The 18,332-nt window shown below is 39.7% G+C and overlaps 2 protein-coding genes across 2 annotated transcripts in view; both read left to right on the top strand.

The window, feature by feature from the left end:
• The window catches only part of LOC125714596 (uncharacterized), a 272,791-nt gene that overhangs the window by 249,090 nt on the left and 5,369 nt on the right, over positions 1–18,332 (top strand). The window lies entirely within an intron of this gene.
• Positions 421–3,936, top strand: LOC125714603 (uncharacterized). Its single transcript, XM_048985347.1, has 6 exons — positions 421–568; positions 988–1,021; positions 1,201–1,245; positions 1,402–1,512; positions 2,441–2,617; positions 3,531–3,936. Exons 1-6 carry the CDS (start codon positions 557–559, stop codon positions 3,770–3,772), a joined length of 621 nt encoding a protein of 206 aa, XP_048841304.1. The 5' UTR covers positions 421–556; the 3' UTR covers positions 3,773–3,936.

The raw sequence follows: 18,332 nt of genomic DNA, 5'->3' as shown, positions 1-18,332 counted from the left end.
TCCAAGCGTGACGGTGCTGAGGATGAAGTTAAACGCCGTATTATATTATACGACTACCAAATAGATAAAATTTTTCAGCAGAATGGATTCAACAAAGTATCAAAAATATCTTTCAACTAAATCAGTCCCTTCTTGCGGCTGAAAGCGACTGTATTTGCACAGACGAGCATTGTCGAGGAGAAAAGCATTTCTGTAGCGTTTTAATGAAAAAGTTACCGTTATTTTTGTGACGAATCACAGGAGGTTGTGAATGATAACTTAAGGTTCGAATGTAAAAAAGCATAATAAACAACTACTTTGAGTTTTTTCAGTCGGTTTAGGGCAAGAAAATGAATTTACAGCGAGCGTTCGCTTCTGCTGCGCTGGAGAAGCGACGTTGCCTTTAAATTGAGCGACGACGTCAGGGGAGGCAATCCGTGGCAGGGGGGGCAGTTTAGGGCACAACACCGCCCCGAAAAACAGTCCCTTTCTATTTTTTAACTTTCGCTTTCATTCATACTGGAGGAACGATCTCTCGACGCGTAAGGAAACAACGGCCAATAAATATAAAATAATCATGAATAACAAGGTAAGAAACGCCAGTAATCAATCATATATTCAAGAAACCGTATTGAGCTGCTGTAATATAACTATAACTAAAAATATAACTAAAATTGTAGATTTAAGAAATGACAGCTAGTGGCCTATAGTTATTCGGTAATTACGTCGTTTTGAACCCTAAACTTAAATGCGATTAAAATCGCAACAAAACCCGATGTTTGTTGCATTGTACCGTACTCAATCAGTGTACAATGCATTACGACTTGTAGTCTACCAACACCGCTGTATAGATATCGTTTTAAACTACTACATAATAACATAAAAAGCCACAGACATCTACGTTTTTTGTTTTAAAATGTAATTTTGTTTTCATGACTATTTGAAGAAATATGTGCTATATGTTAATGTTCCTTATCACTGCATAAAGTTTCATTTTCGATATTTCAGACCAATTTGACTAACGTCAATTACGTAATTTATGGTAAGTCTTCCGCAGTACACGATGGACTTCAGAAAAATCTACTTTTTTGGGGGGGGGGGGATCAGTGCATTTAGAGAAAATTTTAGAGAAATATTTGAAATGATTCACTTTGATAACTTAGATTTAGATAAATTGTTGGCTGTTTAATTCAACTGGCTCATGATAGAAATCTTTTACAGGTTGCATTTGTCTGTCAGGCCTATTGGGAACCCTCTACATATATGGCAAGTATCAGTTACATTTGGAATTACTTTTGAAGTTTGACGTCTTCATTTTCAGTCTGATTCATCAAAATTATTCTCCTGTATACTTTCCAACATGGATGCTTAAATAAACTTGGCTGTTTACTACAACTGACTCACAATGGGCCTATTTTGCAGATGTTTCTCTCTGGGATTGGCGTGTCATAATATGTGGCTGCCTCATCCTTGTGTGTCCGTTCATTGTGCGCACAATCTATTTCAACTGGAATTCCTCCCCACTTCTCTCAGGTTTGTCATCTAAACCAGCAAAAAGTAAAATGCCCCTGCATTTTCAAACTAACTTAATTTACAAGCTAAACTTATCCCTTTTAATGTCTGTAATGGAGTTAGACAAGGAAGTATTCTGTCTCCTCTGCTTTTCAGTGTTTACATGGACGATTTGTCAAAACGCCTAAGTGATTGTGGAACAGGATGTGTAGTCGGTGGGACTATAATCAACCACTTGATGCATGCAGATGATTTAGTGATCTTCTGCCCATACAGTGCTGGCCTTCAACAGCTATTGAGGGTCTGTTCTCAGTAAGACTCAGAGTTTGACATCACTTACAATGCTAAGTTCTTGGGACAATACATATCTGACGATCTGACTGATGATGTGGACATATACAGTACAGACAGTGCCGCTTTTTGTATGCACAAGCTAACATGCTGATACGCAAGTTAGGGATGTGTTCTGTTGCTGTGAAAACTGCACTTCTTAAAGCATATTGTACCCTTATGTACACTGCCCATCTATGGAAGCGCTGTAACCGAAGCAGCATGTGGAAACTCACTGCGGCGTACAATGATGGAATGAGGTTGATGCTTAAAATGCCAAGAGGGTGCAGTGCAGGTTTATTGTTTGTTAGTGTTGGTGTCCCCACAAGTTATGCTGTATTGGATAATGGACCTTAAGAACAGCATGATCTTGTCTTTAACAAACCCCACACTGAGTTACATTTGGTTTTATTCTGCTTTGTGGAACTATTGGCGTTTTAGCCTACATGTAAGCCTGTATTTATTATTTATTATCCTTGCTGTGGACCTGCTTTTGTGTCTTTAATAAAGTGAATTAACTAACTAGCTATTGCTACGTAGTATTTCTTCCGAGGTGAAAATTAATCATCCTGTTCATGACAATTGTAACTCATTTTGGAAAACTGTTTCTCTTCCCCAGTAAAAGTACATGTGCTGGTTGCTGGAGAAACTTTTCAGGCCCATGAAACCTTCATACAAAAGCTGAAGCTGCAGATAGAGCTCTGCAGTGCAGAGAGCAGCAACGTCATCCTGCTCTTCTGTCCTGTTGTTTCTCGGATTGGGACAGACATGGAGGCAGCCATGGACAGAGTTACAGGTGAGTCAGGAGTCAGTCTCTGCTGTATGTCACCTGGGATCTGACAAACAAGCAAAATAACTACAACAGATATTGTGCAGTCTGTCTCTTCAGAGAAGCAGCTTTGATTTAAAAGAAATTTCCCTGTGAAAGTTAATTCAGCTCAACAATCCATCCATATCTGCCAAGTCCTGAGTTTTTACAATGATATTTGTTTTGAAAAACAAGATAAATTCATTTGTAGGTGAAATAAAGTAATGGTCAGTGCTGTTTTATTAGTAGTAGTGATTCTAAAACATTGCACAAATTTAAACCTGAACCACAATATTTCCAAGTCTCTTACTGACAGGTTCAGTTGGACTCTGTATTGTAGCACCTGTAGTGTATCTCCTTACTTCAAAGGACCTTGAATTTATGATATTTCCATCCATCCATCTTTGACAAAAAAAAAAATGTACAGGATTGAGGGCATGATGGGATTGCAGTCGATCAGAGGGGCCACATTCACCATATATCTGCAATTTAGAGAGATCAGTCAGCTTTACTGCGGGGTTTTGTTCTGGGGGGAGGACACCCTGAGGAACATGAGGAGAACATGCAAGCTCACAGATTGAGGGGCAGGAAGCAAACACTGGAGGTGTGACGATGTGTCGGTACTCACTGAGCCCCTGTGCCCCCATCACCTTTTTGATACAATAAATACTTTTTAATCCTTCAGACATATATAAAATATCTAAATATACAGTAGAAAATGTTGTCATGTTATTGAGATTCCAGCAGTACCTTCCTTCACCAGACAGTCAATGATATTTCTCATTCCCCTGCAATTTTTTTTCTTTTCAAACCCGTCATAAAATATGCAATAACCTATAGAGAGGAAGCAACAGCATCTATCAGTGCACATACTGACCTGTTTGCTTTCTTCCTTCCACAGTAAAAAAACCTGTCATCCGGGTGTTCATGCACCACTGTCACAAACCCAGTGACATGACCAACATCACAGTGCAACCATCCAGGGGCAACATAGTGCAAGTCGTCCACTGTGCCTTTCTCGAATACGGTGGGCTGCTGCAATGCAGCGAAAACAATCAGGCAGTCTCTGAGGTCCGTATGATGTTGCAGAAATACCAGCAAGGAAACGGACCCTCCACAGAGGAGATATCTAAATCAGTATAATCAGTTAATTTCAAAGAAATTGTGTGATTATTCAGCTGGGCAATTTAACTGTGCTGTGTAGATAGATAAACCATCTAAGTAACAGATTATGGTTCACATTAGACAGATGTTAATTGTGTTGTACTGTATGTAACTGAAAACTTCAACACTGAAAGATAATAAACGTATTAATATGCACAGCAAACCGGTTCATTGATTTAAATGTCATGATAGATGTCTAGTCAATGCCTAATGATGCAGTAAATTTCACCTGGGGGTGGGGGGGCCTCATTTGGCTGAGCGGGTATTGCAAAATATTTTATCTCAATATATTTTTTTTCATATCAGTTGATATCAATAATTATCACTTGAAGCTTCTATTTTTTCCTTAAAATTCCCCTTAAACAGATTCTGAACAAAAAAAAGCAACAAGTTGAATTGACTACAAACTGAAAACTAATTTTAATAAATACATTTTTTGTGGTGGAGCAGAAGGTTTATGATGACTCTGTACATTCAGATACGATCTTTGAGCGTTGAATCGACTTATGGCAGTTACACTGTAATCCCACACATTTTCTGAACTCAAGTAAATTGTGTGTTTTACATAAATTCCGAAATTTCACACATATTACTCAACAATTTTGAGTACAGAGAAGGTTTTTGATGACTTCGTACACACAAATAGGTTCTTTGCGTTGAAACTACTGAATTTGGTACATCTGTTGCAATTGGCAACTTATCGAAGAGCAGACAATCTGCCAGTAGGTGTTTTTTATTCCACACAAAGAAGCACAGACGGCAAAAAGCAAGATTTTATCCTTTTTATACTTCTAGCTTGTTTAGGCCGCGTTCACACTGCCAGCCACATCGTTCAATTCTCATTTTTTGCTCAGATCGGATTTGTCTATCTTGACGGTTCACATTCATAACTATAAGTGACCTGTATCTGACTGTAATGTGAACACATTGGTCGTCCGAAACGTCACACATGCGCACATTGACACGTTTTTCACCCACAACAAAAAACGGCATATCTGCGGGACGACTCATGGCATTAAAAATGGAGGCGTTAGTAGCTCACACATGTATCGCACTTTGCTCTGGAGGACGACAAACAGTGAATCAGCTGTAAATGAGCAGGTTGAAAAGGAGAAAAAATGTCAGGCAGCTAGCTTTTTTTTCCCGCAGTTATTGCTTGAACTGCTGCACCAAGAGATGTGTGGGTACGAGCCTGCCGGCGCAGGCTGATGATGTCAGCGCATGCGTATAAGCAAAGAGCCACAATCTTATCATTTTTCAAAATTTATCAAGGACAGATACAATTTGACAATATAATAAACACAAAATTAACAAAATTTAAACAAAAGATGACAGAGAAAAAGAAACAAAACACAAAAGGCTCAAAGGGAATTTGAATCCCACTCGTCTGTGTGGGGTGGTAATCTCCAAGTTCAGGATCTCCACATGTACAGCCTGATATCGCTAAGGGCAAATCTAATTAATAAACCAACAAACAAACAAAAAAAAGACGACGGCAACTACACTCTATCCCGGAAGCAATGGGCACAAGGCAGGGAACAACCCAGGATGGGGTTCCAGCCCATCACAGGGCACACTCACACACCATTCACTCTCACACCTACGGGCAATTTAGCAACTCCAATCAGCCTCAGCATGTTTTTGGACCGTGGGGGGAAACCGGAGTACCCGGAGGAAACCCCACGACGACATGGGGAGAACATGCAAACTCCACACGCATGTGACTCAGGCAGAAACTCGAACCCGGGTCCCAGAGGAGTGAGGCGACAGTGCTAACCACTACACCACCATGCCATATGCATATATGTATATATATTACTAGCCAACAGGGTTTTTAGAGTGATAGAATTCTTAGCCGGATTCTATTGAACCAGTTTCAGAATGTATTCACTGATGAGATTCCTAAGCACTAATGTAAGTCTGGCTTACCGACTGGGCGTCTGCCAGATGCAGTAAATGTCACTGTCAGAAAAACTGCTTAAGAGCACAGCTTGAAAATCCAAAGGGAGGCGAATAGCTCTGGTTAGAGGCGAAGTAAATCCAACAGCCACAAAGCAGCCACAAAAGGCGAACTGCTGACACAGGCAACTCTAAATGCACCACCAGATAACCTGCTAAGCACACAGGGCAATAATACATACCCACTGCAGATAGATAAGCGGCACATTCCCTTACACTCGCAATCTAAAATGAAAATTAATACACGCCTACATGTTACATCGATAGATTTGTACAACTGAACATGGCATCAAAATTATTAAATCAAATACCTTCCACCACAATGATCTAAGGGGCCTGGGCTACAACTGGCAGGGGTTAAGGTACAAGAAAATGCATAAAAGGACACAACCTTTCCAACTGCGCCTAACCACACCATCCAGTTACCCTCTGAGCACCACTGCAAATGACCAACGCTTCGTCCACTATGGGTGGATGATTTAGCTGGGCTGCTGCCTTCCAGAAACAGAGCTTCACCATGCCTCTGCACTGCGAGATGTTTTTAACAGAATAAATATCCTAATTTCCCGCAGCTACATCAGGTACGGCACAGATGCACACAGCTCATCTTCAAGGAACAGGCACTACTATCGAATCCACTGCATATGCTTGGGAATTGTATTCTAGATTGTTCAAAGCGTTGCTGAAACCCACTGGGTGTTTCCCTATGTTTGGATTGTATATAGCTCTTCTCCAGCACAATCCTTGGGTATTTCTCAAGCCAAGAATGTAAAGATCAAACTTGTAGTCCTGGTAAGACTGGTCTTGCTACCTTGCCTCTCAAGAACAAGCTTGAGGCTCAACGAATTATGGTATTTGTCTCATCTATCAAGGAGGCACCCAGTGTGTCTTTGATACTTGGGACGGGCCAAGAATGACATCTGAGGATTTTTAATGTTCTCTGTACTTCTGTTTTTGAGTATTAGAACTGGTCCTTAGCAATGGATGATGACGTGAAACGGGTTCACAAGAACACAAGCACGGTTACATACACATATCGGCTGTGTCTGGATTCAGTTGCTGAATGCTGATGCGATCTACGAAGGCATAGCCTTCAAACAGGAAGCGTTGCCATAAAGGGATGGTCTGGGCTATGGATAATTTCCTATATGTGTCACCCGCTGTTCCCATCCTAACCCTTGAGTCATGGAGTGCCACTCCTATAACCTTGGCAGGACGCACCTACTTAACCTCTGTGCAATGAATTTTGGGACATGTTGAGCGGAGATGGATCAAGGATCGCGAGACTTGGGGAAAGGTGGATGCGTTTAAAGGCAGCATTTAAAGGAGCCTTCGAAATAGGACAGCCTTACCTCATTGCAGTGACACATTCCGTAATGTATCCATGCAAACAGGCGTATATATTGTATTAATGTTTATAATAAATATCTTAACATTTATTCACTGGATGTATGACTGCAAGATGTCAATCTGCATGTATCCTTACATGGTGAGATGACAATAAAGAATTTTAATATTAACAATTAGATATATCTTTTTTATTATTGGGTCAGTTATATAATATCCATATGTACACAGTATATGCATATATGGCGGGCATTTCTCAAGCAAAATGTATTGGATACACAGTTAAATTCCTCAGCTGAATAATCACACACATTCCTTGCAAATAACTGATTTTGCTGATTTAAATCTTTTCCCAGTAAATGGTCTGTTTCTTAGCTGGTACTTCTGCAGCACCGTGAGGACCTGGGTGGCTGCCTGCCTATTTTCTTTGAGTTGCAACAGCCCTTCATTTTTGAAAGAGGTGCAGTGGATGACTTGGGCAAATATAAATTTTGTATAATAGATCAAAACTATGTGCACAGTATTTAGTAGTGCTAATCTGTATTTCCCTGTAGTATGTCCTCACGGTTTTCTTCACTGGTGTTTCTTCAGCTCTGAACACACCATGTAAACTGCCTTATTGTTTTCATCGCATCTCAGCAGCCCTTCATGTTGATGGAAGGCACAGTGGACGACTATCACTATGTTGCTCCTGGACGGTTGCACTGTGATGTTGGTCATGTGACTGGGGTCGTGACAGTGGTGCATGAACACCAGGATGACAGGTTTGTCTTCTGTGAAAGAAAAGAAACAAACAGGTTTTCCAGATCTCTTGATAAAATTGTATATTTAGATGTTTTACATATGTGGTGTTTTAATAGTATGTGCTGTATGAAAATGTTACCGGTGGACCAACATATCCTCATACCTCTAGAGATTGTTTCCTGCCCCTCATTCTGTGTGTTTGCAGGTTCATAAGGGTTTCTTCCCCCAAAACAAAAACCCGTAGTTAAGCTAACTGATCTCTCTAAATTGCCAATAGATAGTGAATGTCGTCTTTCTGATGGACTACAATCCCATCATGCTCAGTGCTTCTAGTGTAGGCTTACCACAATGTTGTACAGGACAAGTGGTCTATGATGGATGGATGGATGGAAATGTTAAGAAGGCCAAGGTCCTCTGAACTAAGCAGATACTGTACAGTACACATATTCTAACCTGTGGCAGTAAGACTTAAGTAAGACTTGTGGTAAGTAAGATCAGATTAGACACTGCATAAATTTGTGCAGTGTTTTAGTCACTGCTACTTACAAAACAGCACCTAACATTATTTTACCTACAAATGACTCGTATCTTGTTTTTCAAAACAGAATCAGGAGCCAAATATCTATAAATTCACAGGAATCATTTTACAGCCTTGAGTGACTGTCATGTTCATTGTAAAAACTGAGGACTTGGCAGATATGGATGGATTGTTGAGCTGAATTAACTTTCACAGGGAAATTTCTTTTAAACCAAAGCTGCTTCTTTGAAGAGACAGACTGCACAATATCTGTTAGTTGTAGTTATTTTGCTTGTTTGTCAGATCCCAGGTGACATACAGCAGAGAATGATTCCTCGCTCACCTGGAACTCTGGCCATGGCTGCCTCCATGTCTGTCCCAATCCGAGAAACAACAGGACAGAAGACCAGGATGACGCTGCTGCTCTCTGCACTGCAGAGCTCTATCTGTAGCTTCAGCTTTTGCATGAAGCTTTCATGGGCCTGAAAAGTTTCTCCAGCAAGCAGCATGTGGACTTTTACTGGGGAAGAGAAACAGTTTTCCAAAATGAGTTAGAATTGTCATGAACAGGATGGGTGTTTTTTCACCTCGAACAAGATGCTATGAAGGAACGGGAACATTATTAAAATTAATCATGATGTGACATGATGGTCAGATTTGGAATTTAATTTGACGAGCAGGTTCACTAAACTTTTTGTTGGATTTAACTGAAAATAAATCATTTCAGACAGAAGACGTCAAACCTGACAACCACGAGACAGCTTACCTGGAAAGAAGAGTTTTCTGCTGCAGATGTAACGGAAAAAGGAGATGCAACGGAGTTCTGTGCCTTGCCACAGCCTGCGAATACCTGCAAAATATTTCCATCTTGAGTCAGTTGTAAGAAACAGCAACAATTTATTTAGATGTTCACACTGGTAAGGATGGAGGGGAATGTTTTTGTCGAATTAGACTGAAAATGAATCAATTCAAATGGAAGATGTGAAAGCTGAGAAGTAATTTCAAATGTAATAGATACTACCAGGGACGCATTTGGGTCCTACACGTATCACACCGTAAAGGAGGAGGCCAGCAGTGACTGAGCGACGCCAAATCGGGTGAATACCTGTAAAAAACTTCCATCATGAGTCAGTTGTAGTAAAGAGCGAACAATTCATAAGCTGTCACACTTATACGGATGGAGGAGAATCTTGTTGAACAAGTGAATTTAATAAGGATATTTATGGCAAGGATTTTGGGGCATTTATTACATTTTGTAGACTTTTAGTATATATATTGGCAGCATATATACACAGACACAGTGCATATTCATGATATACATGGTTTGAATTATGGGGGAGCTAAGGGGTCGATTTCCGGTTCCCCTGAAAAGGACATGAGCTCCCTTGGAAGGGTGTGTATGACAAGCAGAAAGATGCTACCTCTGTCCCTCTGCTTTGTCATTTTGGTTTTTGTTTGCTCTGATTAGGTTATTAAACGTTTTGCGTGATTCTTAAGTTATTGTTATTGTGCTTATATGGAAGGATACTTATGGTATTAACTGCCTAACAGTAAGTAACTAACAGTAATAATAGTAGAATGTTTTTTGCAGTAATCCTTTTATTGACCGCGTGGTCGTGCGTTTCGGTGGTTGCCCTGAAAGCCCCCCCCCCCACACACACACACACACACACAGGGGTTTATGATTATATATTTCAAGGGACTCTCCATTCATTCCTACGGGGAAAAGTCTAATCACAACATGACGACACTATCCCTAACCCTAACCCCTACCCAGCCCTAACCTTAAGAATAGGTAACCAAACAAAATATGAGACGTCAAAAAACAAGTTTTTATTACACTGAGGGGAATATTTGGTCCCCACAAAGTAATATAAAGTAATAAAGTTATATAAACCTAATCCACGCACACACGCACACATAATCATAACTATATATGAAATAAATCAAAAGTATGATTATATATTTAGACCCTTATTATACATATTATCGTGTGCGCCACGACTCCCTAAGTCGCATACACTCGCATACAAGTACTTGCCAGCGCGATCAAGAAGGAAGATCCTGCAAAAAGTATTCTATTACTACTGCAGGCAGTTAATACCGTCAGTATATACATACATGCATACAGTACTTAATACATACATAAATAGAGTTCAAGCGGGAAAGTGGTCTAAAGTTAACGGTGTCCTGCGGCACACTTACCGCAAATAATGCTAGTAAGTCTTCTAGCACAGTCCCAGAGAACCTAATAACACGAAATACGATTAGTCTCAAACATCTAAAACGAAACCAAACGCATTGACAAGAAACATTAAAATCACATCCCAATGTTATCCGATAGCCTTTGCTTAGCCTGTGCTTCTTCAAATAGTCATGAAATCAACATTTAGTTTTGCAACAAAAAGACGTAAATGGCTGCGACTTCTTCAATTTTACTAGGGAATGGGTTTAAAACGATATCTAAGGTGGTAGACTATAGATGAAGTTGCAATGCATTGCACGATGATCAAATACCGCATGGTCTACAATAAATATAAAAAATTGAGTTTTGTTTAGATTTTAATCGCGTTTAGGCGTAGAAAAACAGCGAGCAGTCAGTAATTACTGTCCTTTGCTATATTTACAGTTTAAGTTTCACCAGCCGAGAATTGTTTCTTGAACATATAATTCATTACGGACGCTGCTTACCTTACACATGACTGTTTTATATTACTTCTTGTCGTTATTTTCTTATGTTTTAGGAGGGACGTCCTCTGTATGAATGAAAGCGAAAGTAGTTGACTTGTCGCCTGCGCAGAAGCGTCACGTGTTACTGAAAATGTACGTGTCTACATTTAACTAATATATCCGAGATATATACCCTGATTGACATATATTATTTGATTATGTCCAGTTCTGCGTTACTGGAACCTCGGACCGTGAAAATGCAGGTGGGAAGAGAAGACGGTAGAAAAAAAATCGGTTCATCCAGCTATCAGACACACGAACTGTGAAAGCCGATCTCCCCAACGCCTGCTTATTCTGCATTTCACTTTCAACAGTATACTGTACTGACCTCCTTATTTACATATTTACTGACATATTCATAATCTACTGCAGGCAGCTCCTGGGTTAAGAACGTCGATCCGATTTATATGCAGTTCGTACTTACAAACAAACTACTATAAAAAAAATCGGGTTAAATACAAGGGTTCGTGCCTGGCTACAGTACATAGTTACTTTTATTATTAGTGTATAATTATTATCATTACTATGTATTGTATTTTCTGCCGTCTCGTACACTTTCTTTGTCGCAGGCGCACCTTAAGCCTGGTTTTAAAGCCTCCATTGTCGTGGCAGCAATGCTCTCCAATCCGATAGATGTCAGTAGACTGAAAACAGTCCAATCGGCAAAGAACCACAGAAAAAAACACTACACAAATATGTCTGCGCCCAGTAGGCATCATCTGCTGAAGGAAGACGAAGAATTGCTATGTTCATGGCTTCTTCTTCAAAGAAAGCGGCGCAAACTGAGATGGTCAGTTCGCTCAGTGCATGTAAACCCCCGCAATGAAGGGGAGTATAGCCGGCGTGTCAGACCAGTGTGTCATATTGGGAAAGAGATGCATTTCACATATTTCCGAATGCATGCGTATAAGGGTTATGGTTCACATAGTGACCTTTAAACTGGTGACAAGCGCCCTCACGCACCAATGTTTACGTCCTTGCAGATGTGGGGTGCTGGCAGATTCGTCAGGTTTGAAAAATGAAATAAAATTGTAAATATTCGGAATTGTGCGTGCACATACTAAAGGTTACTTAAAATATATGCTTGAAGAACAAGCCTTTTTTATAAGGAATTCAATATTCATATATATTAGTGCTCATTGGTTTAAGTATTGTTTTCGATAATCCCACACCGGTAATAAAATAAAAACATTATTTAACATAAAAACTAAAAGAACAGATCGCTTTAATCGCTATTACATGTATGTAATACATACGGGTATGGCCGATCTTATTTGGGTATATCGAAAAGATATAAAGCGTGACAAAGTTTCTCTCATTCACGATATATTTGTCGGAGTTACAACAGAAAAGGGAATGACAACCCCCTTCAGCCGAAAACGGTGCATTTTACTTTTCATTTCAAATAAAACGCACGGTTGACAACATTGTTCAGCTGGCTGGAGTGAGATTCTCAATTGTGGGCTGTGATATGCCGGACCTATCCCCGACCTCCCGCTGAAAGATCCCGGTAACCAAAAACAGATCTGTCTTTACTGAGATTTGATGACTGTCAAGGTGCGGGTTTTCGTTGCACCTCCATAAATATATTACTAATTATAGGCCTGATTGGCTGAAGAGTCCCCACACCTGGGTATGAACAGCTGATTAAAGGTTATCCCAAAAACCTGCATACACACCGGCCCTTTGTGAATAAGATTAGCCACCCCCTGCTCTAAGTGATCACATTGCAAATCACTTAAACTACCCATTGCTTTTAACTGCTTAATTTTAATGTTGTATTTGTCACCAGTAGCCAAAATCTAAAAAAGGAACGAGACTTTATACACCCAAAACTGTTAACCCCAGTAATTGCAAAGAATTTGAAAATGGCTACACTATAGGCCAGAAGTTTTGGCCCAATGGCATACTATTTTGTCAAACTTTTATTACAAGAAAATATTATAAATACTTAAAACTAAATATAAATATAAATGACTGGTTTTCAATATTTCATAGCCTGTAGTAATTATTTAGCCACAAAGACTACATATGTCTGTCTTTATTGCATTTTACTGCAATAAAAGTTTATCAAAGCAGTGTATCGTTTATTATTATTATTTTTTTTAATCCGAAGGTGGGCCCAAACTTGTGGTCTTGTACTGTATTCATGTTATATGTGACACATAGTCAATGCAGGGTTTACAAAATATGTTTTGTCATCGGCTGTTGCCACGCCTGTTGCTCATTTGTGACCCATCACCACGAAATGAGTCTTATGGGTGCAGTTCTACCAGTGCGACTTAAGACTGATTTCGTGGCGACGGGTCACATTTGTCCTGTACACTACTTCTTGTTCCTGCCCTCGTAATAGTCATTCACCGCTGCCTAGTTAGCCTAGTATGTAAGTGTTTCTTAGTCCAGTCCTCCCCAGATCGGCCATTAGCGTTGTGCGCCATTATTTGTGTCACGCTCTGCTTTTCCCAGTTTGGATTCCAAGCAATCCTGTTTGTTTTCTGTTTCACACCCATCAGTTTATCAAAACCACTTTTGTTTGCTCAAAACGTTCCCATTTTCTTTGTTCTGCTGCTCGTGACATTATGGGCATTTTGATAGCATTTCTGGATTAAAAAAAATAGAAAATTTGGTAGTTTTTATTTGGATGTATTATTTATCCATAACCAGGTAAATAATGTCCGTTGTAGTCTGGGTTTTGTTGCTCTATAGAGACCATTCAGGTTGAAAACTGAGAACCATGATATAAGTAATCGAGTTGAGAAAAAAAAAAAACTCGTGATTCAGGAAAAGTGAATAAATACATGTGTATAATTTCTCTTTATTGTTATAACTAAAGTCGTTAATTATTTAACGTTAATTATAAGATTTTTTTGAGTAGGCATAATTTAACTTATTGGGGTTTACGGTATGCTGCTAAAACCGTCTTTTCTTCACTTGCTTTTCACTGGTTAAGCAACGCGAGCTCGGCATAGCGCAGAGCTTACTGGTTTATCTCGCTTACTGGTTTATCAGTGTGCATTTTCTGTAACACGTGACGCTTGCGCATACACGACCGTTCATTTGACATTTGATTTTCGTTTTCGTTCTTACAGTGAAATCGAAATCTCATTTGCAGCGTAACGAAAATACAGCCAAAAAATGATCGCAAATACGCATAATTCGGTAAGTGGCGCCCATTATAAATGATATATTCAAGAAACAGTATTAGTCTGCTATAGAATTGTGGAAAAGAAATGACAGAAATTGGGCTACTGACCGGACGGCGTTTTTTATTTAGGCTATATAATTTTAAAACAGCCACAGCCATCTGCGTCTTTTTGTTGTAGAACTAAACGCTGTTTCATGACTATTCGAAACAAATAAAGGCTATGTAAAAGTTATCTGATAAAAGTGCGAATGTTGCTTGTCAATGTGTTTGGTTTCGTTTTTGGTATTTCAGACGAGCCTGATCAGGACCTTTGTCTTTTCTCTTTGGCACAAAATTTGTGGTAAGTCTTCCACAGGATACGTTGAGCTTTAGACCAGTTCTCTGTTTACATTCAGAGGAGAAAATAGTTTCAGTCGTTTGATCAAGTTGAATCCTCGATTTAAATATCCTTACAAAACATACTTATGTAGCTTGATTCTCCTCCATCCTTCCCGGTGTGAATAGTTAAGCATATTTGTTGGCTGTTTACTACAACTCACTCAAGATATTTGTTTATTTCAGCTGCTGGTTACTGGATTTTGTGTGTGGTATGTGGAATATGCATCTCCATAATGCATTATATTCTGAACTTAACGTCAAGTAAGTTTCCTGGGTTTGACATCTCCCGTCTGAAACAATTAACTTTCGCGCACCTGTAGGTGGAGTACTGAGTTTCAATCGGCTAGTTTAATACTTCTTGCTACTGTGTATTTAAATGTGTTTTCACACCTATATTTGGTTTCTCTGGTCTGAAGCTGTTGAGTAGTTGGTGTTTACCCCTTGGTTTGGTTTGCTTTCACACGTAGAATAATCTAAGCTACACAACAATGCACCACTGCAAGCCATGGGAGAATGTTCATTCTGCTTATTCATCAGATGTGTCAGTGGCAGGAGCAAAAAATAAATACAGGGAGATGGTCTCGTGTCCTGGGCTGCGCAGTTGAACATCTCTCACTTCTATATGTTGTTGCCTCCATTTTTTTCACTTTCATACAGCACTGTTCAGTCGACCACTCAAGTCCTCTCTACTTCAGCCGTTGGCTGAACATTTTGAAATCTTCAGAGTTGTTATGAGTTGTTTTTAGAAGCTGACAGATGTAGTCATCTGCCCAGATTTCTTGAAGGCAACATACCTCGCTGCTACACCAAGTAAGACCTTGGTTCAAATTGCACCAAGGTGAAAATCGAACCAGAGCCCATTTTAACTGGACTCTAAAAAGTCTGTTGTACGGTGTTGCACATTTCGCCAACAAGTACAATTTCTGCCAGTTGAGCGAGTTGAATCCTCACTTACGTCGTACTTGTTTGGCCACATTCTCCTCTATCCTTTCAAGAGTGCATGCCTATAAATTGTTAGCGCTTTACAATAAGGGACTCAATAAATATTTTACAGGTATTTTCTGGCATGCTCTGTGCATCACCCTCTTACATCGTCGGAATCCGTTACGTTCCGCACAGTTTGCTGTGGCATCATCCTTTTCTGCCTGTTACAAGGACGACACACTTTCATCTCTGGCAGCATCTCTTACATTTTAAATTATTTCTCAGTTTTGACATCTTCCATTTGAATTGATTCATTTTCAGTCGATTTCAACAAAAACATTCCCCTCCATCCTTACCAGTGTGAAAATAAATAAACTGACTCAATATGGAAATATTTTACAGGTATTTCATTGGGTTTGACATGGCACAGTACTGTTGTGTCTCTTTTTTCTGCTTATTATGTTGTGCATAGTTACATCTCCAACGGAATGCTGAATTAGAATCAGAATAAGTTGTCTTGCTGTTCTCAGGTTTGACATCTTCCATTTGAAATGATTCGACATAAAACGGTGTCCCTGCCTGTTCAAACTAAATTCCAAATCTGACCATCCTGCCATATCATGTTTAATTATAATAGTGTTCCTGTTATTCTGCAGGATGTTGTCCATGGTAAAATAACCCTTCCTGTTCATGACAATCGTAACTCACTCTTAAATTAATTTCCGTAGTGAAGGTCCATGTGCTGGTTGCCGGAGAAACTTTCAATACCCATGAAACCTTCATACAAAATCTGAAGCTGAGGATAAAGCGCTGCAGTGCAGAGAATAGTGACGTCATCCTGCTCTTCTGTCCTGTTGTGTCTCGGATTGGGACAGACATGGTGGCAGCCATGGCCAGAGTTACAGGTGAGCCAGGATTCAGTCACTGTTACTTGTCTATTGGGATCTGAAATGGAGGCAAAAACACCTTTTTTATTCTGGGGGAGGAAACCTTCATGAAATGAGGAGAACTTCATAGAGTGAGGAGGAGGAATCTAATGCATAAGGATACATTAGTACCACTGGTACCACCAGACATACGTAAAACATCTAAATATACAATCTTATGGAAGTATGTGGTAGTCCAATGTTTCTGAGATTCCATCAGCACCTTTCTTCTCCAGATAATCAATGGACACTTTTTCTTCTGAATTTCTCACCCAACATAAAATATGCAATAAATCAAAGTGTGGCTGCAATAGTGTCAATCAGCACACACACTGGATGGATGGATGGATGGATGGATGGAGCACACGCATTGACCTGTTTGGTTTCTTTCACAGTAAACAAACCTGTCATCCTGGTGTTCATGCACCACTGTCACCACCCCAGTCAGATGACCAACATGACAGTGCAACCGTGCAGGAGAAACATGCGAGTCGTCCACTGTGCCTTTCTTGAAAATGGTGGGCTGCTGCAATGCAGCGAAAACAATCAGGCAGTCTCTGAGGTCCGTATGATATTGCAGAAATACCAGCAAGGAAATGGACCCTCCAAAGAGGAGATATTTAAATCAGTTTAATCAGTTATTTGTTAGGAAAATATGTGATTATTTCGCTGATGAATTTAACTATTAATTCAATACATTTTGATTGGGAAACACCTGCCATATTTACATACACTGTATACAAATGTTAAGGGGCAGGTGTAAAAATTCACAGGCCTATTAAATTAATTGTACAGTTCTACCATAATTTGAGAGATTATGAATGAATGACAGGTCAAACAGAAAGCTAACAAACATTGAACAGAGAGGGAGAGCTCTGTCACTTCCACCATATTCCCGTTTGGCCAGCAGAGGTCTGAATGATGTGCTGCCTGTGTAGCCTCGCTGACCATGATGCATGATCACACGCACACAACGTGAACTCAAGCTGCTGTCAGTGAAGTACACGCGCACGTTTCATGAGTCGCACATCCTCATCATGCTGATTCTGAATTCTCCAGCTCTCTCTCTCTCTCTCTCTCTCTCTCACACACACACACACACACACACAGCGGATATTACTAATAAACAGAATTTAGAATTTAATTAGCCCGGCGACATTTTCAACTGCTGATGCTTTTTATTCAGGTGAATATTTAGCTTGAAATTTTATTTTTAACTCTTAAAAATATTAGCAAGGTCAGGACCTCGGTGACCTCATGGCTGACTATGGCCTTGTATGCACAGTGACTGATTTGTTTTGCTACAATAACCTTCCAGTGCCATTGTACTGTACAGTTGTGCATGCGACAAATAAAAACCATCATTTTTGCTGTCAATTCATGTCATCAAATTTGTGACTTGAGTTCAAGTTGAGTTGTGAGTCATGTAACTTGAGTCCCTACTGATGTCAGTTTGTTTACCTTTAGTGAATTAAAATTTGCTTCAGCATAAACCCACCAGAGTACATTGTATGTTAAGGCAGAGATAGGTTGATAAGAGAGTCTCCACTCTTATAATTGTCCTCACACAGTTTTTACATCCAAAGTGGGAATTTGAGAACACATTGCCTAAGGGAAGGGGTGAGCCTGCTCAGACAATAATACATGTTCAACAGTATATAAACAACAATTAGCCATAACATTAAACCTACAGATGGGTGAAGTGAATTCATTATCTTGTTACAATGACACCTGTAAAGGGTGCCATTATATAGTAGGCAAGTAAACAATCAGTTGATCTGTTGGAAGCTAGAAAGATGGGTGTAAGCATCTAAGGCTACGTTCACACTGCCAGCCACATCGTTCAATTCCGATTTTTGTTCAGATCAG

Source organism: Brienomyrus brachyistius, chromosome 19 (genome assembly GCF_023856365.1).
Source record: "Brienomyrus brachyistius isolate T26 chromosome 19, BBRACH_0.4, whole genome shotgun sequence".
Lineage (NCBI taxonomy): Eukaryota > Metazoa > Chordata > Actinopteri > Osteoglossiformes > Mormyridae > Brienomyrus > Brienomyrus brachyistius.
This window is presented reverse-complemented; position numbering and strand designations above follow the sequence as displayed.